This window comes from Nansenia antarctica (genome assembly GCF_963989245.1).
Source record: "Nansenia antarctica genome assembly, chromosome: 9".
Classification (NCBI taxonomy): domain Eukaryota; kingdom Metazoa; phylum Chordata; class Actinopteri; order Argentiniformes; family Microstomatidae; genus Nansenia; species Nansenia antarctica.
In genome coordinates this window covers 24,169,991-24,194,783 of record NC_137679.1, presented here as the reverse complement: position 1 = coordinate 24,194,783, position 24,793 = coordinate 24,169,991, and the positions used below count along the sequence as shown (strand labels likewise).

The 24,793-nt window shown below is 41.9% G+C and overlaps 1 protein-coding gene across 1 annotated transcript; it reads right to left on the bottom strand.

The window, feature by feature from the left end:
- Positions 1 to 842: 842 nt before the first annotated feature.
- On the bottom strand, positions 843 to 8,685 carry map2k1 (mitogen-activated protein kinase kinase 1; the record flags this gene model as incomplete). The annotated part of the gene is made up of 11 exons (XM_080539400.1): positions 843 to 1,008; positions 1,120 to 1,165; positions 1,438 to 1,496; positions 1,658 to 1,722; positions 1,883 to 2,090; positions 2,302 to 2,426; positions 2,566 to 2,617; positions 2,816 to 2,893; positions 3,081 to 3,227; positions 3,961 to 4,171; positions 8,603 to 8,685. The coding sequence occupies 11 exons, from the start codon at positions 8,683 to 8,685 to the stop codon at positions 895 to 897; spliced, it is 1,188 nt and encodes a 395-aa protein (XP_080395526.1). The 3' UTR covers positions 843 to 894.
- Between the last annotated feature and the right edge of the window lie 16,108 nt (positions 8,686 to 24,793).

The following is a 24,793-nucleotide window of genomic DNA, read 5'->3' as shown; positions in this document are numbered from 1 at the left end:
CATGATGAGTTTCCACTTCAGGTCCATGTTTCTGAATCCTGATTTTAATGGAAGTCCTGAGCCATTAAGTTAGTGATGCTAGAAATGGTATGATGGATGGCTTAATGTCTATACATGTGCCTCATACTGAACACGTCTATTGTCTGTCTTCATTGCAACAAGAAGATCAACACCAGAGTTCTGAAGAAGAACTTCCTGAGGGTCATGATGAAACTGAAGCCAAGATACTGAAACCCACAAAGGTGGCAGCGGCTGCTTGAGTGTGCACATGAGTTAAAACTATGTTCATACAGACAGTGGGGTTCACAGTAATGGTTTAAAAAAACAAAAAAATATATAAGAAAAATCATGTCTGTCCTTCATTATTGAATGCATGATTCACACGTCAGGATTTCTTTTTTTATTATACCACAAATATTTATTTCATGATTAATTGCTAACATATACATGTTTTAGAGGCTTCATTGCACATTGAGGGTCTAGAAGAGTAATGTACATTTTGTCTTCAGAAATCCAGCATTAAACAACCAAGAATATAATGGCTTTGAATGTCAGTCAACTAGCTGATGTTGGGTTAACACCATTGGAGGGATATCCTGACATTCATTTGGCAAGGGGCGTTTTATATAAATGTACATTTTAGCGTAGATACTTAATAAATAATGCTCTGGAAGCAATGATTGTTCAGATTCCAAAGGAATGGTCAGTAAAAGTAAATCATTAGTAAAACAGTGCATGTTATGGAAATCCAGCATGTTGGGATCCTGTCATTGAGAGGAACTCAATTACCAACCTGTATTTTAGATTTCATGAGGCAGTGAGAAAGTGATCCCGTATGTGGCGCTGGGGAACAGTTGGGCAGATATGTAAGGGGTCTAGGCCTAGGGCTTGGCCTCACATTCCCACACTGTGGGTGGGAGTTACTGGCTGATTCAGTCCAATGTTGCTACACAACCAGCCTGCAAAGTCCACCTCCTCTGCCTCAGACTGCTTGATGAAGGTATGGATCTGATTAAATGTTGGAAAAAAGTATTATGCTGCGATCACGTATTTGTGTCAAATTCTGTTTTACACAGTACAGGTGAAAATAAGTGCTTTCATTGAGAAATTAAGACTCACCATCAACTGTTTCAGATCTGCCCTTTCAGCTGGGTTCTTGATCAAACTTAAATAAAACATACAGGCATTATTATGATGCTCATGTAATTGGCTACATTAATTTCTAGACTTTATACCCATTGTGCATTTGATTGTTTATACCACTAGATGGCATTGGGAATTTAGTAAATTCATGGGTTGAACGGTTGAAATTACCTCCACCATTACAGCAAACATGTCCATTGTCTTTTTTTCCCACTGACCAACTTATTGACTGAGCTAATGGTTTAGGTCAGGACAGTGCTGATATAAGACACTTGTATTGGGTGTCATACTTACCATTTATTCACAAAGTCTTGGAATTCAGAGCCAAAAAATCCAGGGAGTTTAGGAGGAGGCTGAAAATAGCAAGATGGCCTCATCAAACCAGAGCAGAAAGGGCATAAACCATATGGCTCAATGAAATTACATTCAAGCAATTCAACATTGGTGAAATGCATTCACAGTTCAGTTCACCACAATCGCAATCAACATGAAAATGCATAGAGGATATCTACACCTCATTGACTATGTAGTCAAGCAGCTCGAAAATAGCCATTGGAGGTCTGCTGTCTGGACCATATGCTAGAAAAACAAAAACAAGACCATAGGTTAGTCAGAAACTTTTCATCAGAGTGAGATTCTGAAACAGAGAGCTGTAAAGCATGTCATAAGCAGTAAGCTCAGCATTGATGAGTGAGTCAACGAATGCTCAAGTGTCTTATAGAGTCACACACACACTCACAGCTGCCTGGTCGGCCTGGGGGCCGTGGCTTTGGGGAGGTCTCACTGGAGGGTGCGTCCCCCTCCACAGGGAAACCAAAGATCTGCTCCAGCTCCTTGGCATCAGGGGGTGGGATGGGGAAGTGGCCGATGGCCATCTCCACCAGGGACAGGCCCATACTCCATATGTCTGACTGCACAGAGTAGTGAGTGCCCTGCAGACGCTCTGGCTGCAGCACACAGGAGACGAGAAGGAGACATGAGAAAGGAATAAGAGTAATAGGACCCAAAATCCAAAATCGTGGCAGTAACTTTCTTTATGCTTTATATTGGGTTTGGATGCTACTGAATGTTTGGTTTCCTCACAGCAGATTCGATAAAGCCTATGATTGCCGTAACACACACGAGTGTGAGGGCAACAGGAGAGCTGTGTGAACTCACAGACATGTAAGAGCGAGTGCCCACAAAGGAGTTGGCCATGGAATCTATGAGCTGTCCGCTCACACCAAAGTCACACAGCTTGATTTCACCACGGGAATTCACCAGGATGTTTGAGGGCTTGACATCTGAAAGAGAGGCATGCAGCATTCAGGAGAGGGCCCACTGTTCCTGGTCCTGTGATGGACTGCCCCATAGTTTTCACTCTAGAACCATGGACATATTTTGTATCATCCATCCATTCGAATGCTGAGTTTGATTCATCACCTCTGTGCATGATCTTGTGTTTCTCTCTCAAGTAGGATAGGCCTTTTATCACCTGCAAAAAAGTACACATGCAGTACATCAGTGTACTGACAGAACAGTATGAGGAACAAATAAATGCTATAAATGATACCTATGATTCAAAGGTGCAATGTGTCATTCAAGAAACAGCCACATCTTATCTAACATATAATAGATAGAAATGCCTGGGTAGAATATAATGTGGTGGGAGAGAGGAGTCTGAGATACCCACAGCGATGCTGACTTTACCCAGGATCTCCTCTGGAATCTTGCCTGCTTTCTTCAAGGACTGGTCCAGTGATCCGCCATCCTACAGACAGAGAGAATCATTGAATCTGAATAAAGATTGCCCAAGATTACTCTAATCAGTCTGATCACGTTTGTACAATTATGTAATGCGGCATTCAAATACAGTACAATAGTGTTACATAAAGCTATAAAGAGTAAACTTGAGGGTAGATATGCTAATTATGGCCTCGAGTGTATGAGAGGAGTACCATGTGCTCCATGCAGATGCTGATCTCTCCATCGCTGTAGAAGGCTCCATAGAAGCCCACAATGTAGGGGGAGTTACACTCATGAAGCACCTGCAGCTCTCTTATGATCTGGTTCCTGATGGCTGGCTTGATTTCCAGGTGGATCAGCTGGAACACAGGCAAGGTGAAAACAGATAGATAGCGTGAGATCTCTCTCTGACAATCACACAGGCATGCATGTACACCACGCACACATGCACACAGTGATGCAGAGTAACATGAATCGTAATGACATCGTCTTCATTCACCCATGCACTGGGTTCCATTCACATGCTAAATGAAATGAGACATAAATAATCTTGATGTCATTCAGTAGTGATACGGTAAAGGAGGTCATATAATAACGGGTGCACAATATTTGTAAGTCAGTCAGCGATTCTAACTTCATGAACTCTATAATCTCAGATAATGACAAGGACACTGTGTGGCTCACATAATCACTTTTTCACTGCACCCATGAAATCCTCTAAGATTGGAGGAAGATATATTTGATTTGACTTCTGCATCAAAAGTAGACAATGATGCCATAAAAAATCAATGCCTGCCTGAGATATTGGAGAAGAGGCCTCAGTGCAGCCTTGTCTGAGGGAAGCTAGACTGCAGTAAGTGCGGACAAAGGGAGATGAAAACAGCTCTGATGAACATCTTTCTGCCAGCTACAACCAACGGTTATCCATAAAAGAGGGCTTTGAAATGGCTTTCTATCCTGTTCCAAAGGCACCCAGGGGTGGTCGGAGGTAAAATGCAATCAAATAAGGGTTTTTATAAATAAAGAGAACTAAACTTTTTATCATGGATTATTTAGCAGAGGCTCAGCACCAGATAGTGCATCATAGCTTACCTTCCTGGCCATGATAAGTCCTGAGGGTCTGTGAGAGACCTTAAAGACCACCCCTCCGTTGCCTGCGCCCAGCTCACAGATTTTCTCAAAGTCATCATCCTTCAGTTCCCCCACTTTTTGCTTCTGCGTGAGGAAGGCCTCCAGGCGCTTACGCTGCTGCTCATCCAGCTCCAGCTCCTCCAGCTTCTTCTGCAGGGCCTCCAAGTTGGTCCTGAGAGGGGGGAGGGGAGATAGAGAGATATATAATAATAATAATAATAATAATAATAATAATACATTAGACTAATATAGCGCTTTTCTAGACACTCAAAGACACTTTACAAACTGAAAAGATCGAGTAGTAATAATAAAAAGAAACAACAAGTAAATAAAAGAAAGTATAGGGGCCTAATTAAGGTAGTGCTGGGGACACATGGGAAGGGGAGGGGGAGAGGGTTAACTGGTGAAGGCTTGAAGAAGCTTGAAGAGGTGGGTTTTGAGGGCCTGTTTAAATGTTGGCGAGATATAGAGAGAGACAGGAACAACGATAGAGAGACAAATTAATCATCAGGGATCAATGACACACCAGGTCCTAAATTGTAAAAATGCAGCTAAAATACTCGTGAGATAACATTGACCAAACTCTCCCAATGACTGAACAGCACAGTACAGTACACCTATGTCACCTTCCCACAGATCCAACAACATACTGACCCTGCTGGGGAAGCCTGAGGGGGAGGCCAAGGTGAGGCAGGATCATCTTATTGCTCATCAACCAATACACACAACAAATACATTACTGAGTATATTCAGGTTATTCATATTCTGGGTGCATATTCATATTCTCTTTAGTAACATCTGCCATTTGATAGAGACAGAAGGGAAGGAAAGCAAGCAAACAAACAGGCAGACAGACAGACAGACAGGCAGACAGACACACAGACAGACAGACAGACAGACAGACAGACAGACAGACAGACAGACAGACAGGCAGTCAGACAGGCAGGCAGACAGACAGGCAGGCAGGCAGGCAGACAGACAGACAGAGCTTCAGGTTTCTACAGAAGTGTTCCTTCCCAGACCTCAGCCCAGCGTGAGGAAGCTGGGAGTTCCTCTGGGCGTCACTGCCTCTCCCCTGGCGCTGTTGTCATGGCAATGCATTTCCTTTGCACTTCATTTGCGGAATGAACTCTTCTGACCTGCTATTCTCCTGCCATTCCTTCTCCTCCTACAGAAATCTGCTCCTCTCTGCTACTACACATCCGCTCCCTCTCTCTCTATCTCTCCCCACAGTCAGGTACTGTAGATTTAAAGAGTAAGCCAGGTTCTTAAGTCAAGATTTACACCAGGCCTACTGAATCTGCAGATCATTTCACATGAAAATAGTTACATTATCAAACAGCTAATAAGCCAGTAAATTGTTTCCATGTGTTGTAAGCCCATCAAAGATTAAATACCTGTTCAGCCAGGGAAGTAAAAGGGATTGATTTTAATAGACAGTAAATACAGCCGGAATTGACAATAAATCTCTGAAGAGCTGTTTGTCACTGTACAATCAAAGGCTTTTTGTACTGCAAATGTACAGAACAACTGCAATGCATACGCTGATAGGCTACTTTGTACAATTCCATGTACCTTTAAACCATTCAGCCTATAGCAGCTAAAAGCTACAGCAAGAGCCACTCATATCTTCACCTATTGAGATGCAAAATCTGCCTTTCATCAGTGTAAGTGCTGCTCTTATTTGTTCATTTACATAAGAATATGCTCCTATGGTGATAATAGCGCAGCTTTGTGCAAATCCTCAGGTAATTAGACCTTGTTAATACAACTGATCAATGCGATAACATCTAGAACTGGGCACAACACAACACAGAATGTTCAGCCTGTGGCTCATAGTCATGCAGCGAAGGAAGGGTTAAGTGGTTTTATTTCTGACAGTAGGCCTGTATATCCATGGAGACGAGGTGCTGAGTGCGAGAAGGGGACAGTGGGCGGTGTGGGCGTGCTGCCGACTGGAGCCGGAGGTGGAGGAGACCGGAGATACTGCGGAGAGGAGCTATACACTTCACCCAGAGCGTAGGAGGGACAACAATAGCTGTACACCACAGCCCACTCACAAGTATGTGAGGAGTTAGGCACGAATCAGGCCTTTTGTATTCCATCCACAAAGCCCAAGGACACCCAGTAGATCTTTCTAGAAAACTCACCTTTCATACAGTACAGCCTGCCTCCTACTGCCTTGACTACAGGCTCCACAGCAGAGATGGTGGGGCTGATAGACCTGCATAGGCCGATAATATAATTGTGTGATTAGGTTAGGCAGCAGTACCCTGCAAACAAGTGAATTCCTTCGCGATAGCCATAACCAATCACAGGTCGGTTCCAGAGGCTGTGGTTGCGGTATGGTTAATCATTAGTATGACTCCCTCACTGTTCCTTTCAGTGTCTGCGTGTGGTCCAGCTACTGAAGCCAACATTAATGCAGGCTATAGAGATTCCCAACACTAACATTACCAATGAAAACCACGCAGGTTTGGGATCAATGAAAGCATTTTCCTGTCTTTCCAGTTTTCTCTCCACATGCTCCATCCTCATAGTGTTTGTTTACTTCTTAGGGGTTAACACAACAGTATCATAACTCTCTGCAGCAGTCCCCTTTTGACCTGTCAATCTGATGATGCTTGAGGTCTGAGATGAAGTCTGGAGCCTTGAGAGTCTCTGAGGAAATGGCACACAGTACAGTTATTAACAAGGCACAGCCACAGCCTGCTGACACAGCTGCTTCCTGAGGACTGCATGTGTGTGTGTGTGTGTGTGTGTGTGTGTGTGTGTGTGTGTGTGTGTGTAGATAGGAATGAGGGGAACTGATTATCTTTATACTATGTCATCATGCATTGTCAGGATTTCCCCCCACAGTCATATAGTGACCACTGACCAAAACTGCACCCAGATGGAGGAGCGATAGACATATGGAAAGAAAGTCTAACTAAAACCAAGCACCATGGACATTCTGTCAGCAACATGTCAGCCCTACTCTGTCCGGCTGACTGCCACCGTATAACAGCAATGCTGAGTGGGGGAGAGGAATTAGAGAAAGCCCCCCTCTCCCAATACACAAACACCCACACACCCAAGTTGTGACTTCCAGTTACACTCATACCGGGAAGAGGGATTCCAGAAAGCCCCCTTTACTGTGGCACTGACTTCCAAAGCCCTGAATCAGAGTTCCTGGTCTGCAGCAACATTCCATAGCTCTGCCCGCCACAGCCTGCCCAGCAGTACAAGAGGAATGTGCTCAGTTGTGTCCATACATTGTGCTGCACGGAACAGCCTCCATACAGCTGAGCTTATGAGCAGGGCATTTAATACCACTTTATCTCAATTCAGATTCACATTATGTAGAAATATTATAAATCAATATTATTGAAACAATAATTGTATTACGCTATATTATTTTGGTATTAATTTAATTGAGGAAGTATGTGGAATAGGTTGAGTTTTTTTCCGGTGTTACATACTGAGTTTGGACAGAGTTTGTCCTGTAAAAACCCATCAGTGATTATAGGTCACATCAACAAATTCTCAGCTGATAAGATCTTTCCATCGGCCAAGTTTTCCCCCCCCCAACTCTATTGGTGCTGCCAGTGGGGTAAAGGAGAAAAGTGCTTCTGCCCTGCCAGATCTGTGATGGACTAGTGACATAAGCACCAATGACATGCACTGCTGGTTATGAAGGCTCTCCTCTGACTGGTCCTCTGCTCTCGGATAATCAGAACAAGATAAGACTGCCAGATGAAGGAAACAAACCCAAACACAATATGACAGGACATCAAATTGACCAAACCAATTACATACATACTGTATCTCAATGACAGATAGACACAGCTGGGCTGGCTGTTTATATAAGTGATTCTTATTGTAATGAATCCACCAAGGTTGCTTACTGGTGCAGGAAGGCTGACTATACTTCTATGGGAACTGAGAGTTAGAGTATGATGTATGAACAGTTCAACATCTCCATTATTTGTATGTGGTTTCACCGAGATTGCTTTGGCCAGTACCTGATGTCTAATTATAGTCTGCACATTTTGGCTGTGTGAGGGGGATGAATCTGAGAGGTATCCATAGGGTTACACACACTCACTCACTCACTCACACACACACACACACACACACACACACACACACACACACACACACACACACACACACACACACACACACACCTACCTACAACAGCATTGCAATATGCAAAGTAAAATAAAGTAGGAATATGCATCAACAATCAAGAAAAGCACATGAACATATTATTTTCCTTTAGGTTGTTGAATAATGATCATCTCAATTTGATATCAATTAACTGACACTTAACTTTATTTACAAATAATAAGAGTGTTATATATCATCGTATGATAAACTCAATATTATACAATCAATGATTGATGTCAAACGTGCAGCCCGTCCTTATGACAAATTGTTTGACTGTTGATTGTATATTATGTATTGCATTGTTATTAGTCTATTGGATGTTATTCCTTGTGTTTCTCTGCACTGCTGAGAGGTAAGTTGTATTAAGCATTTCATTGTACGTTTACAGTTGCATCCTATGCATATGATAAATAAACTTGATTTGAATATGAGGGTGTTACAGTATACTCACTCTGTGGCTCCAGTTCCATTAACAGTGTTTCCATCGGGAATCGGATTGAGTTGGATCGGCTCAGGTTTCCTTCTTTTTTGCATGTTGACACTCTTTGACAGGTTTAGAGGAGCGATGAAACGTAACCAATAATGTAACAAAATGTTATTCCACTGATATGTCTTCGAGATCAAACGAACAATCCAGCTGGGTTAAAAGAACTCACCCAGCTAAGGCTGATAGTTAAAATGTAGCCTAATTGACAAGAAAATGTTTCAGACTTTGTCAAACCTGGTCAGATGTTGGAATACTGTGTAGAGACAGCTAGATGTGGTCACAGAGATATCAGCTTCTTCTGAACGGGTGGATGGCACTGGTGAATGATACTGAGATGGTACGTCACGAAAATATTTACATTCTTCTTCCGGACAGCGTGGTGGTACATGGAGAAGCCCGCCCCCTACTGTAATTAATGGTACTGTCACACTGTAAGAATGAATTATTCTGGTTACAGTAACTCACCTCCTCCCTGCAAATTGCCGCAAGTCTCAAGATTTGATTACAGTAGCACTGTGTGTAGCAATTAAATAGTCAAATATCATAATACCATGAAGCTTATCAATTTAACATTTTTATTGTTTGTTTGATTTACCATAATTTATATATTTCCTCTATAGCAGTAAATCCCGAAATAAAGCACTAAACAAGCATTCTATTTCCAAGTGCCCAAAGATTCAATCAAAGACTTGTTTTAAGTTTTCATATATATATATAAACCATGTGTCTGCTTGATGCAAGTCAAACAAGCTGCGGCATGGCTTGTAAGCGATTAGGTGTCTTTGTTTTAAGGCCCAGTCTGTGGGTCACCGGTTAAGACAATGCACACTTACCCACAAGGTTGTGAGTTCAAATCCCACTTGGAGCTTCAGCTGTTCGGGGTTCATCATAATGACATGTGGTTGTTCAGTTAAAACTACAGTACTGATCTGTGTTCTGTAGCCCATCGCACCACAAAAAGAGAGGCTGGTTCCGACCGACAGGACCTAGCAAGTTATTGGGTTCCCTGTGCGATGGTTCCATACAAGTTAAAAATCATAGCCCACTGTAATCAATAGATGTTTTAATGCATGGATTCTTATCATAGATTATGTCTTTATATAGAAACACCGTTGTTTCTATATAAGCTTTGATGTCATTCATACTGCATAAGTTAAACCTAATTGTTTTATTTCTTTACAGCAATTAAGTTTGAGGATAATAATAATAATAATAATAATAATAATAATAATAATAATAATAATAATAATCTCCTTAGTGGACACTAATCATCATGAGTGGAATGTTACTATGTTTTGTATTCATGTATTAATGTTGTAGCCTTATAATTGCATCACTTAATTGCTTAAATTAAAAGTTATAACTGTTTTGGCACTGTTTGTTTATTTCACACATGACAACATTACATTAGACTTTCAGAAGACATACTTGAAACTAACTAAAGATAATAATGAAAGTGATGTTGGTCGGGTTTCTTCTTCACAGCAAAACCTGCCATAAATGCATCCCCTGCTGTAACTGGAAGGAGGCTATATGATCAACCCTATCTCATATAAAACAGCCTAAAGCCTTATATTAAAACATAAATAACAACAAATAAAATCCACTGATTTGATTCAATATTGCATTTGTGAAATGATACCTTTGAAAATGACTTGAAAGATCATTTGAAACAGGCAGAGTATATATGGAAAGTCGAGTCAACCAAATATCACCCAGGATGTAGATGATGTAGATGATGTGGATGTTATCCTTTTTTTGGTGCAGCATCAGCACCAGCGCCCGTGACGTCACATGAGTTTAAAGTGGGCCGCGCTTCCCTCATTTGGAGGGAGTCGTGCGAGGATACGGGACTGCCGAAGAGGGGTGCCTGGCTGCGCAACACATTATCTTCGCTGAATTCCAATGAGTCTCAAAATCATCATTAAAGTCCGAACAACGTCGCTCAACATTGTTCTTGTCTGATTCGGCTAGCTTATAGGCTGTGTCAAAGCCCAATAGGAGGACATTATACACAAAAAGCTAGGGCTATTTTTGTTGATAACATCAAGTCTTCTGTGGGTAAGTTCGCTTTTCTCAACTGTTTGTTTCTATGTTGCATGGTTTCCACAGTCCCAGTCTGTGGTTTGTAAATGCACTGATGGTATGCCTTATTCTCAGAGTATACTCTATATCTCGTTCAGTTGTTCGAGTTTTTCAAAGACAAAACGTATTTATTCCTTGATGAAATGTTGTTGTTTTTTAACCGTTTTTTGTCAGTGTTGCTATGACAGTTATTTATTGTCTTGATTAATATGGGAAATACATGCATTTGTGTCCTAGATACTGCTGTGCACTTGTGAGTAGAAGTGCGCCCTGTAGTTTGTGTTGCTTTCTTGATTCTCAATGTAAACGAGTAGCTTAATAATAAGTGACTGCAGCCTGCCCTCACCCATAATGAGCTATTTGAATTGCATAGAGTAGAACTGCGTCTAGCGCTACAAAATACCATGTATATGAAATGTAATTTCACTGCTTATAACATAGAAGGAGATTTTTCCATTATGTACCAATAAGTGAGTAACACGGGCATAATTTAACATGGTTAGAAATACTATTCATTGACGTTTGATAGTGACAGAGAACTGATGTCACTTTTTAATGCCCATTTTGTCACGAAAAGGGAATAAGTTCACTTGTTCTTCTATTTTATACCTTTTATCGTCCCCTAATGCAGTGACTATTTCATTTTCAGAAATACCTTTCTGTGTTGTAGTTTGCTGATGTTGATCAGTACCTATGGACCGGGAGGTCAGCTTTTCTTTTTAGGTGATATATTAGTTGCCCTTCATAACGGAGGGCGAGGATCCGTAGAATCAGTATTGATTTTACTGCATCAGTATCAGGAACGTGTCTTTTATTGCTGTGTAATATTGAACCACTAGATGGTAATAGAGTACAACTTACTGCACAGGGGCGCAATCGTTAGAATGGTTCAATATTACAACAAAAGTTGTCAGCATTGCAAACTTCAGTTTGTCAATACAGCACTTTACACATGCTCATATTAACATTGAGTTTTTAATTAGCCTGGAAAAAACGGTATAATGCAGGTTGAGGGAACCTTTTTTCCTGGGTTAATGAGAATGGATATAGTCCTAAAAGTACCAGATACTGCTCACTGTTTTTAGACAGACTAATAGACTGTGCGCAGACAGTGTGCAGACAGAGTGCAGACAGTAATTTTTAAAGATTGTTGAAGCATTGCAGGTTTGATTAAATCTTGACCCTCAGTGTCATTAGAGTTTTGTCTTGGTAGTTTGACAGTTTTTTTTTCTGGTTTGCAATGCTTAAGTACAATAAGCCTGCAGTGATTGCATTTACCTTTGCACCCTCACACAAACACTCAACATATCACATACCAGGACTGTTTTGCTGTAATTCAAAAACTGACTTACAGTACTTAATTTCTTTATCCTTCCATGCATGCCATATAGGTAGCGGCTTATTCAATGTGCATGGGTTTGTAGCTTTATTATGGAAATCTGTCAAAAATTCATTTGTCATAACTGCACTTTGGCACAGTTGCTGTAATGCCGCTTTTGTTTCCTGACCTGGAGATCTGAGCTTTTAGTATAATTAAACAGCTTTCTATATTAAAATATGCTCATTAGTTTATTCCCAGTTACTTCGAAGTGACTGCTTATTTCCTTAAAACAATTCATAGAGCCAACCCTAGATCTGGGGTTGGACAGTAAAATACATAATATTTTCATCTTCTTAAATGGACTGTTAAATGGACAGACTGCAACTTGATAACTTGGCGTCGTCATGTTTTGGGATCCTGTAGAGATCTTTAACAGTCAGTACATTATGAGTACAACAAGAGTTTCATGGGTTTGATTCATGGGTCTATTGCCATGACCATGAGTGTATGGCTAATTAGCTTCCCTTTTAGCTGTTTGCTCACTTGTTGCTTTACATTTCATTTTGAGTAATTTGAGAAAACAGCTTTATATTGTATGAAGAAACTCTGTGAGGAGACACTCAGACATTGTGTTGTGCTCCAGCAGCAGTGTCAGTAGAGCCTTGGACAGTGTGCAGTCGCTGCAGAGCCACAGCTGTGGGGTAGCATACTGAGTAATCCTGACAGCGGTTAATATGAAGTGAGCAGAAACGTCTTTGTCTCATTCCTCTGAGCTGTTACAAAGTGATATGTCCTCCAAGGGCACACATGAGTGGTTTGTGTATTTCTGGAGTTTACAGTTGTCTGTAGTGTCTGCAGTTTACAGTCTAGTAAACCTTTTCAACTGGAAATCCTGATGTTTGGCTCAATCAATACATTTAATTAGAGCTGATTAATGAAGGTGCTGGGCTGTGGAAAGCTGACCGTTGTTTCAATTCCCAAGGGCAAATTGTATTGGCATCCTGGGATGATTTGCCTTTCATGGTATGCATTTTCACGTCTTTAGATTTTCTGACACATTTGCTCTAGGCCTATGTTTATTGAATAATCAGTTCGCAGCAGAAATGCACAGTATTTAATTAAGCAAATAAGTAAATGATTTGATTTCGTTCATAACTGTAGGATATTTGCCCATAGCCACTGCTGGCCTTGATAGGAGTGATTGCAGTTTTGCCTGGCCCTTAGACTACTTTCGGGGTAGGGAATCATCTGACTATAGTGTGTGAAATAGTGACCTATCCTGGTGTTAGGGGTAGTGGTAACCTGGCCTAGTGGATAGTGAGTTGGACAGGTGATCAGAAGCTCTTGAGTTCAAATCCCACCTGGGAATGCTAGTGTGACCTTGAGTAAGGCACTTAGCCCTACGTTATTCCAGGGAAACTGTCCCTGTAATCTCTAATTGTAAATCGCTTTGGACAAAAGTGTCTTCTAGATGGAACAAATGTGAATATTTATTATTATAATTAGGAGAAAAAGCATATGGAAGAGAAGAGAATCCCAGATTTAGTGATTGTCTATTATAAACCTTACCTTTGTATAGAAATAATGTGCTGTGTATTATCTGTGTATAAATATCTTGAAGAACAGAATCCCTTCTACTTTATCAAATCATATGGCTCTGTCGTTGTGTAAAGGTACTGTTCAAACAGACCTCTGATAGAAGAAGAGCTAGGATGTTTTGTGTTTGTTTGGTGAACCCATGCATATCAACTGTGTTATGGTTTTTAATGGCCTCCATGTTTATCTGTGCAATGGCCTTTTGCTGCCTGTGAGTTAACTCTAATCTAATCTAATCTAAGTCTTGGACGGCAAGGAAGATGTAAGCTAGTCCCATTCTGATTTACCAAGTGTGCCATGAAATGAAGTTTAAACCTACAAAACCAGGTTGTAATTGGAAGGCTTCGATGTAAAGAGGCATGTACTGTAATATAATTAAGCAACATCTGTGTTTAAATGCTTCTAAAGTTTTATGATGAGTTACTTTTAGAATACCATTCATCCCACTTTATAGAATAAGCTGTTGACTTCAGAGAAAATGCTTGCTTTTTTGTTAATTCCCTCCTTGGCATTTAACATTAGGATGTGCAAGGGCAAATTGAAGGATTATGCAATAGCCTATATCCACCGTCTGAAGACATAAATAACATATTCTACAACCGCTCTTCTTAAGTACATAGACATGTATTAGAAGACTAAATCCTGAGGAAAAGGAAACGGGTCTGTTGCTGATAGAAGATATTCCCCCTCAGAAGCCCTCAAATGAAACAGCCACCCTGACCTTTATTCTGCAAATTAAGCTGTTTTTTCAATGGGTTGACTGATAGATGCTGTTATTTTAGCAAAAGTGCATTGAACATTGAACAAATACCCTGGAGCATAAAAAACTGCATTAGCAAAAGTTAATGAAAAATATGGAAGTACAGTCTCTGAACTTTCGGCAAAATCTCACTCTATTTTGGCAAACCATAGTTCTTATTTCCTTCTTTTTTCTTTTCTTTTCTTTTTACCCTCGGGGGAATAAAAGTCATAAAAACATATATCTTATTCCTGATAGTGAATAATGTATAGTATATTTTGGCAGAGTTATAATAGTCTCCATTCAGGTCATTCATAAAGGCTTCTGTTCCTCTTGGTGGTTAAAGGCTTTGAAGGAGCCATGCACAGCTGGGTTTTCGCCTCCATTATCATGAATAAGTAAATGGTCAAAGTTTACATTAACCCCTGTCATCAAGTCTCCCAAATGGAATTAGAGGACACAGCTAATAATGTCGAGATAAGGATGTCAAAGTCCCAGAGCAACTCATATGTATGTCTATACAGTTCCATGGTAGTTTACAATGTTTTAGTACTCTTCATAATGATGAATGAGACTCCCTTGCAGGATGTGGGTGGAGAGGTTCTGTGTTCATGCACAGTTGTATACTCTGGAGTAACCCTGGGTAGTCGTTGTAGAATTAACATGACTTTAGTTTGGCTGCTCTCCCATATGTATTAGCTTTGCCCCGATCCTCTAACTGTGTGCATTTGAATACAGATGCTCGCATTTAATTAATTGTCCAACAATGCTTACTGCATTGATGTCGGTCAGCCAGAACTCTGCAGGGGAATGGATCATACGACAAGCTGCTAACTGGCCACAGCTTCGCAGTGAGGAGGAGAAACGATGAGCTAAGGGAGATTTTCCAGATAGAGGATCTCCAGTATGGAGCGGTGCTAATCCCTCCTTCCCCAGGTGTGGGGGGCATTGGGCACTCCTGGGGAGGAACACCAGAACCCACACCTCGCCAACGCACCCCGCTCTATTCTGATTAATGCACTCATCAGTCCTTTTCCTGTTTGTCTTAATGACAAGCATGTCCCTCGTGGGAATCATGTGACTTTTTACAAATACTGCTGATGTGCCTGCTTACATCTGACACTTTTTCTATCTGTTCTTGTCAGAGGACTCTCACCATAAGCCCCATGGTCTCAAGGCTGGACCAGCCTGTCTGTTACATAATCGGAAAATATGCCAGACACATTTTTCTATGGAATAGATCAAGCAATTTTCAAAGTTGTATTTTAGATAGGGGAGGTCCTACTGATGTGTGCTTTACAAACATGAAAGAGATCATAAAAGTAGGAGAACCTGCAATAAAGGCATTATTCATGTTCAGTAAGAGTTCCGTCAGGAATCATTATGCACGCGAACATAATTAAACGCTTTTCAAAAAATGCCAGTTGAGAGAGGACGCTGGTGTTGCTTGTTCGCCGCTTCTCCGCCTGAAATCTAGGTGTAATTGCAGTATCCAGAGTAGATTGTCCTTCAAAGACACTTAGATTTAGATTTAAGTAAATTAATTAGACCCCTATCCTTTCTTTTATTTTGTTTTTTGTTTCTTTTTATTATTACTACTCGATCTTTTCAGTTTGTAAAGCGTCTTTGAGTGTCTAGAAAAGCGCTATAGAAGTCAAATGTATTATTATTATTATTATTATTATAAAAGTGGCCCTTCACACCAGCCCCTATATATTGACCTATAGACCTCTAATTTCGCATCATATGCATGTGAAATAATTCATCTCAGAATGTGACCTTGATTAGAGTCAATGTATTGCCTATTTCAGTCATGCAGTTGAACTTTGCAATAGGGGGGTGCAATAGTGAGGCCTTGTGGCCCTGGCAACTGTGTGATCACATTCAGAAATTGTGATTCCAAATTGATTCCGTGATGTATAATTTACTCTCCTGGTGTATTCTGTGTGTGGATAGAATGAACCCATGGACTGTGGCATCGTTTAAGCTTTATCCCTTTGACTCTTGAGAAAAGGCATCAGATATTCTGAGTGAGCCACTGGGCACTCCACAAGAATCTCTCTCTTCTGTTAATATTTTGCTGTGAAATGGTAAGCTTGCACTAGGACGCTTGACTGGAGGTCCCTGGCATCCACAACACCACTGAATAAAAATCCACCCAAATCCTGCATGGTGAACCTGAGCTGAGCTTCTCCTGGGTGGAAATGACTTTGGTTGTTCCCTCACGTCTTGGGGTCTATAACTGTGCACAGGCGTTTACAGAAATGAAACCCTGCCGGTGTGGAAATCAGACCTATATAATCCCAGCTAAACTCTGAGTCGTGATCTTAAGAAGGTCAAGAAACAAAAGTTTTGCTCTTGGATAAAGTTGTACTTTCACCCAAGAAATGTTTCATTAACGTTAGCTTCTGAGCTTGACTAGAATATACATGTATTTGTTCCTCATGCACTGGTTATGTAGCCCTTTTAAATAAGAATCTTGGAAAATAGTAGTCGGCTGAAATACGGCTGAAATACATTCCTCTCTGATATGTGCATGAAATATAGACCACTGAAAAGAAGTGTGAATGTACATGGCACATTAGGTCTACATTTAGTTTTGATAGATGACCTAATTTTTTACCAAATGACTCAACCTGCCCTTTAATAGAGCCACTAGATGTCTTTTAAAATCTGTGTGTGTGTGTGTGTGTGTGTGTGTGTGTGTGTGTGTGTGTGTGTGTGTGTGTGTGTGTGTGTGTGTGTGTGTGTGTGTGTGTGTGTTGGGGTGTCTATGTAAGTAAAACCACAATATTTGTTTCACTGAACTACTTCTTATGAATACTATTTCACCCATTGTTCCTACGCTTAGCATCTTGACACACATTCTTTTCCCTTTTAATTATTATTATTATTATTTAACCTTTAATTAAGCAGGGGAGGTCATACTGAGACCATTGTCTCATTTTCAGAGGCTCCCTGCTTACAAACATGATTAAACAGATGATAAAACTACATTCAGAATTTGAAAACAAATTCCACCGACCTTGGTCGTGTGATCATTAAACGATTCATTCAAACATACAGTTCATTAATTTCATATCAATTACAAAGTAAATGTACACAATATAATACATTTAAAAATGTATCAAGGTCTTAAACTGTGAATCTAATTTAAGTACATTTTGAAGGTTGTTCCAAGTACTCGGGGCACAGAAAGTAATGCCACTGGTATCAGATTTAAGATCTTGGCGAGCACCAGGGTCTTGAATCTGATACGCTCGCCTACAGGGCAGTAAAGGGAACAGTCCCTGCCTATTTTCAAGCGATGCTCAACACCCAAACCCCAGCCCAATTACTCCATTCTTCCACCTCTGCTGGCTGCCTGGCATCTCCATCTCTACAAGGACATATTGTAGTGGTTGCTCTGCTCAGTTGCAGCTCTTCTCTGTCTTGGTGCCCTAATGGTGGAATGAGCTTCCACTGTCAGGATGGCAGATTTACTTACTGATCTTCCGTCGTAGACTTAAGACCCAGGCTACACCTGGGCTCCTCCTCCTCAGACCTCTCCACAACACCCTAATGTTCATTACCTGAACTTTTAAAAAACGGAAACTTCCTTTCTCTAGCGCTGTGATTGCCGATGGCCCTTCGAAGGTTTTACTTACGATGACGATAGTTGATTCATTTACTTTAGACAAATGTACTTATTGTAAGTTGCTTTAGATAAATGTGGCTGCTAAATTACATGTTCATTTAAATCTGAAGGCCGATTTTAAACACCTGGTTTGGAACACTGAGAATTGCAAATGGAGAAGGGAAGTGAGGTCACATTGAAGTTTTTGTATAAGAGCTCTATACTGTATATAAAGGGGAGCCAATGCTGGGCCTTTCTACAAGACAGGGATGGCCAGACAGATTGATATAAGGCACAATGATGAGTGTGGAATCCATTACCAGTTATAAAACGGATAGCACAATGGTACACTAAATCCAATGATTTTAATGTGGTGATGGCCGCATGCATATACATTTGTGTTGCCTGAACATTTTTTTCCTATCCTCAGAATCAGAATGAGAATTATTTTTATTGCCAAGTATATTCACACATACAGGAAATTGACTTGGTGTGGTTGGTGCATAAGACATAAAGGCGCAGACAGCAATATAATAAAATAAAAAACAACAGCAATGTAATAAACAACACTATATAAGCAAAAATAGTTTAAAAAGACAATGACAGAAATAGGCAGTAGAGCAATAAGACTGTAAGTTAGAATATGTAAAACTAATATAGATTATTGTCAGTTTGTGTGTGTGTGTGTGTGTGTGTGTGTGTGTGTGTGTGAGTGTGTGTGATGGGGGGGTGGGAGGTGGGAGGAAGTCCCAGAGTCAATGAGAGGCAGGGGGCTTGTTTGTGAGGCCCACTGCCATGGGGAAGAAACTGTTCAGGTGGCGCAAGGTTTTGGTCTTGATAGACCGGAAAGTTTTTCCAGATGAGAGACTCTGGAAGAGGTGGTGACCGGGGTGGGATGATCTTTCCTGCTCTCTTACTGGTCCTAGAGCGGAACAGGTCCAGGATAGATGGCAGGTTGCAGCCGATGACCTTCTCGGCTGACCAAATAATCTGCTGCAATCTGCCTCTGTCCTTGGCAGTGGAGGCAGCGAACCAGACAGTGATCGATGAGCTGAGGATGGACTCCATGATGGACGTGTAGAACTGAACCATCACATTCTGCAGCATATTGAATTTCTTCAGCTGCCGCAGGAAGAACATCCTCTGCTGGGCCTTCTTGATGGTGGAGGTGATGTTCTCCTGAGACCCACCTGAGATTATTGTCCCTAGGAATCTGAATGACTCCACACTGCTTACTGGGGAGTCACACATGATAAGGGGGCGGTTGGGGCTGGGTTCCTCCTGAAGTCCACTACCATCTCTACAGTTTTTAGAGCGTTAAGCTCCAGGTTGTTCTGACTGCACCAGGAGGCCAGGCTGTCAACTTTCCTTCTGTAGGCGGACTCGTCCCCATTGGAGATTAATCCGATGACGGTTGTGTCATCCGCGAACTTCAGGAGTTTGACTGAAGGGTGGCTAGAGATGCAGGCCTAGATATTTATAGGATGTGACCCTTTCTATTTGAGCACCTTTCAGGGTACGGACATAGAGGTCTATAGAATTTACATTTTGAGAACAGCATAAATGTAGTCCTATCTTATTATTACGATTTTTACATCAGTGAGCAATTTCTGATTGAAGTTGAAGGCAGTCTGCAGATTGTCTGCTGCATCGAGGAAACACATGAATAAAAAATGGTGTCATTTGGAATACAGGTGAAATTTACAATTAGTTACAATGGAACCAATATTGTTTATGGAAATAGTGAAGACCACTGGGCCTAAAATTTAACTTTTTCTAATAGTTAAGAAGGAGTCTAGAACCAATTAGAAGCCAATGGAACAGTTATTCCAATAATAGAGAGTGATCCAGTGTCTGTATTCCATTTGCTTTAAAGTGATGGTATGGGATATTTTGTATAATTTCAGCCTGCATTTCTAAACGTAATGCTAATGAGCAAAAACGGGTCCACGTATGTATGTGGATTTCATGCAGCCCAATGTCACAGACACTCTATACAAAATTAAAGTGAAACTTACTGTAACTGCTGCTTCCAAAGTAGCCATTGATTAACTAGGGATTCCGTAGTTGAATGAGGTAAGACAGTGATTCAATTCATCATTTACATTTGTACACACCATAGCATTGGCCATCCAGACCCAAAATAAGATTCTTAAAAAAAACAGAAATAGTCACAATATCCTGCAGCTTCTTTTTAACAAATGGCAGAATATTTAATTGAAAGCTGTCTCTTGATGTAGGTTTCTTTCCATCGCTATATCTCTCCCTACATCCCACGGGACGAGTGGTGATAACATCATCCTTGTCCATTGCCAATGCCTAGCGATGGATCTGCTTTATCAGGGAAGTGCGTTGAGCACCACAAGTAAAGCCCCAGCGCTTATTCATCACCAGGGTACCTCGCCTGCGATCAATGGCCTGCAATCAGGACAGTGAATGGAGGGCAGTTTGAGCCACACTTGGGATTTAGATGCCGAATAACTGCTCACTCAACAGGGTCAGCTCATGAATAATACAGCAGCCAGCTACTGGCCGTCCCATGTCTTTAAGCTCCTCAGAGGAGCCGCGTATGCAGCCAGAGTCCTGTCCACGGAGCATAGGGTCAGGCCAGCAGAGACGCCAGGCCCCTCCTTCAGAAAACTGGACTGGACTTTCCAGCCAGCTCCACTCATACAGGGGTTGGAGAGCATCCTACTGGATCAGGGGGAAGAGAGAGAGAGTGATAGAGAAAGAGGGAGGTGAGTTTGAGTATAGAGGCTGTGATGGGAGGCTTAGAGGTGGTGGAGATCACAGCCATATAATTTCTAGGGGGTGTTTCTGCATGTGTGGTGTGGAAGGAAACACACTTCTGTGTTTCTGGGGTCTTCATAGCGGCATGTGATCATGATATCTCACTACAGTATACCAGCCCTGGGGCTGAGGATAAAATGAAAGTAGACCTTCCTCAATAGACTCGTAGATACTGTAAAAATCATGTTTGGAGTCAAACTGTACTATAGAGGAGGCTATTGGAGGTAGAAATTAGAGGACAGGCTCATGGACAGGCTGGAAGACAGGAATGAGGAATGAGGAATAACAAACACGTGTAAATCTCATATTTTGGGTCATGCTGCTGTTGGTATACTGCTGTATATGACATGCACTATTTATTACACCTATGTGTGTTGCAGTGTAGGCTAAATAATTTTGCTGCCTCTACAAAACCCAGTGGACACATTTTGAGCTGCTACATGTGCATAGTATGTATGTATATTTCTAACTCCTATAAGACGTTTGCCAATGTCTTGAAGATCACATTGAAATTGGTGTTGTTACTTTACTTTTGGTGTTTTTACTTTAGGGCAAGTTAAATTCTGAAAATAAGTATTTATTCCTTGTACATTAATGTTATATGAGCATACTGTCACCTTTTTGTAATTAAATGTGTTAGAGTTCTAGTTTAGTTTTAATTGGCAGTGATTTCCTTGTGTTGTGGTGGCGGCAGGCAGCAGGCGGGTGGGGTCTAATTGGTGGCTGAGTGATTGTGGTAATGGCTTGTTTGTTTGCCTGTGTGTGCGGTGAGAGACCTCACATAATGACCTGTGCTGGTGTGCCGTATGGGTCGAGCAGGAGATCAACCACACTCCATAATACTGCAGAAACCTACATGCCGTGTTTGGTCCTACATAGCACATTGCAATATGATTGGACCTGAACCAGTACTGTGGGATGAATGGACCTGCTTTTTGTGTGTGTTATCAGATGTGTTCTAAGTCACGCTGAGAGCTTATATTCGTATTCCAGTGTTCTGTTCTTTTTTTTATTAATACATTCAATTATGGAGACTTCACCTTCTGTGTCCTCAAGGACATTCCAATGGGAGGAGCAGGAATTGGGCATACATCTTTAATGCCGACAGGTCGATTGAGCAGAGGTGCCACCAAATGAAATGACAAGGTTTCATGATGGCCTAGCCATCATAGCCTACTGCCAGAACATATTTTCAGATTTAATGGTCACGATGACTAATCATTCTTAGTTCAGTCATTTGATAGGGCTCCTGTAGGTGATTTAACCTTAGTATAGGAAGGAATAAATCTACCATTGATCAACAATGGGGTTTGCGCCGATTGATTGGATTGGTTGATTTCTGGATGGATGGGTTATTTTTGCATCGCCACTTAAGCAGCGTGTAAATTGAGGCAGATCCACCCAGTTGGACCTAGTGGTCTGATCAGTCACACACGGTCGGAAACGTATAGAATTAACATGAGCTTGACCTACTTTCACTAATTTGAGTGATAAAGTAGGTTTTTGGTTGGATGATGCATTTATATAGCTATGTCAGTTCTTTTCGTAGAGCTGTTATGTTGTACAAATGTGTTCACAGCTCTTAAACGATGCTTCTCTGAGACTACATAGCCTGTCCACAACGCAGGGTTGGGATGTACAAAATGCCTTTTCTACTTTTCACGCTCTCGTCCGCTTCACACTCCGGAGACATTTGGGACGAGTTACTCCCAGCTCGGCTTCTCACATCTTCGGACGCTGACACAAAATAAATGAAGACACAAAAAAGACACAAGGTTCAGAGTTGGAAGGGCGACGACTGAGGTGTGAAACTGTTGGGGTGTAAAATTGCCCTGGCAGCCATGCTGTTGTTTCAGCATTTCATGGCGAGCTGCTGTGCCTGCTTCCCTGACTCACTGTTCTCTTCCTCCATCCATCCCTCCATCCCTCCCTCCCTCCCTCCCTCCCTCCCTCCCTCCCTCCCTCCCTCCCACCTTCTTGTCTGTCGTTTCTCCCTCTTCTATTGAACCTTACCCTGTTCTGCTGACTTTGGCCCTGGCCTGAGGTGCTGGAGCTTTCTAATAAACAGCAATAACCACCCCAGACTACTTTGTATGCATCACTCTGCTAGTGCACTGCCTTGACTGGAATACCTAAGGAATGGCTGAGTCTAGTCTGCTTGTCTTTCTTTGATGCATCCCAGTAGGAAACCTGGAGAGTGGAAGGAATCCACATGCTAATATTACACCCCTCCCAGCACACCACTAATTTGTTCTAATTTGTCCAACTGTTCTCTGCCAGCCGCTCATTCCCGCCTCATCACACTGGTTGTCACAGGGTGGTTAATTGTCTGGGTGGAGATGGAGCCTGATGAAGTCTGCCTGAATGGTTGTATGAAAAAGACAAAGGAGTGGTGGAGTTGCCCCATGGCCCAGGGAGATGAAGGCCAAGAGCCAGGGCTGAGAGAGGGGGCGGCTGTGTTAGAGAAGGCAAGGCAACACGCAAGGGCAGTCAATGTGTTGCATGAGGTTTGTTATTAAATGCCTGGGGTGCAACAATTAACAGACTGTTCCAAGCCGCATTCAATGTTAGGCGATATCAGACATTTTGATAAATAAAAATGTTGTTTGTCTAAATTAATGCAGTTGTTTCACTAATTAGTTTACTTGTCCATTCTCTAAAGCTGGTATCGGATGACAGGTCGATGACTCCGGGTCCTGTGCCTTTTGTACTGAGCAGAGACGAAATCCAATTAACACAAAACACATGCAGTTATGTCTGACAGCAGAAAGGCAAATCAACTTTAAGAGGACAGTATGGCTTGTTGTGAAGAATACAAATAACAGATATTGTCCACTATCTACTGTTTCATCTTAATTTGATGGTCGTTTTAACATTTGTGTCAAATAACCTAACCAATAGCATTTTGCTCGTCCATTTCACACCAATGGCTAGTTTTCTGCACTTTTTTTTGCTTCCCTTAAGGGCAGATTAATCCTCTGCCCTCCCTAGAGAGGCTGCTCAGACTATTCCTGAGGCAAAACTTCTGTTCCTACAGGGAGCGCACTAAACTCTAGTAGAGATGCTTACAGCTAGACTGTTCCACTGATGCTGGACGAGCCCATGCCTTGTCTTTGTGGTTGAGGGAAGTGGGGAGCCAGGATGAGGTTTGCTGGGGTTACGGGAGACTGGGAGGGTCTTTGTGTGCAGGGCTAAACAAATAAAGGGATGTCAAGCTTCCTTCCTATAGGCTGTCTGATGTAGGCAAGGTTATTTAGATGAAAGACGACGTTGAGATTAGTGGGCCCTGCCCTGGCCTGTGGACGTCCAGCATGCCGCACTGCGTGATTTATGAGAGTCGTGATGATCAGCGGTCGCTGCATGAATAAACCATGTGCCCAGAATTAAGCTCCCGTTAAACGACCCACAGCATTTGCCAGGTGTCTCCAACCACACACAATCAGGGATGCTGCGCTGCTCCTGCTGATCCGAAAGGAGTTTGTTTGGTGGTGCTATTTGTTTGTCGGATACAGCAGCTGGTAAACTAGTGGTACCGGGCTTATTGAAGCCTTCGGTGGATCTTCTTCTTGAGTTGCACATTTCTGGAAAATCACTGGCTGGTTTAGTTATGCTGCTGTCGTGGAACATGTTATCCTCCGACGGTGCTGTGGCCTGTGACTGAGCTCATCTTGAGAAGCCGTTCAGAGGATGATGAGGAGTTAAACACATTATGAAGAGGCTGCAGGCCCCCAGTCCCCTCAGTGTTCATCCCATCATCTGCCCAGATCCATTACCCCATCCCTCTCTCTCTCTCTCTCTCTCTCTCTCTCTCTCTCTCTCTCTCTCTCTCTCTCTCTCTCTCTCTCTCACACACACACACACACACGCACATGCGCATGCACACACGCACATGCACACACACACACACACACACACACACACACACACACACACACACACATACACTGGTAGGGGAGTTGAGCCTGTGATCTGTGATTTACCACACCATAGCCTTTCTAATGAGCCACA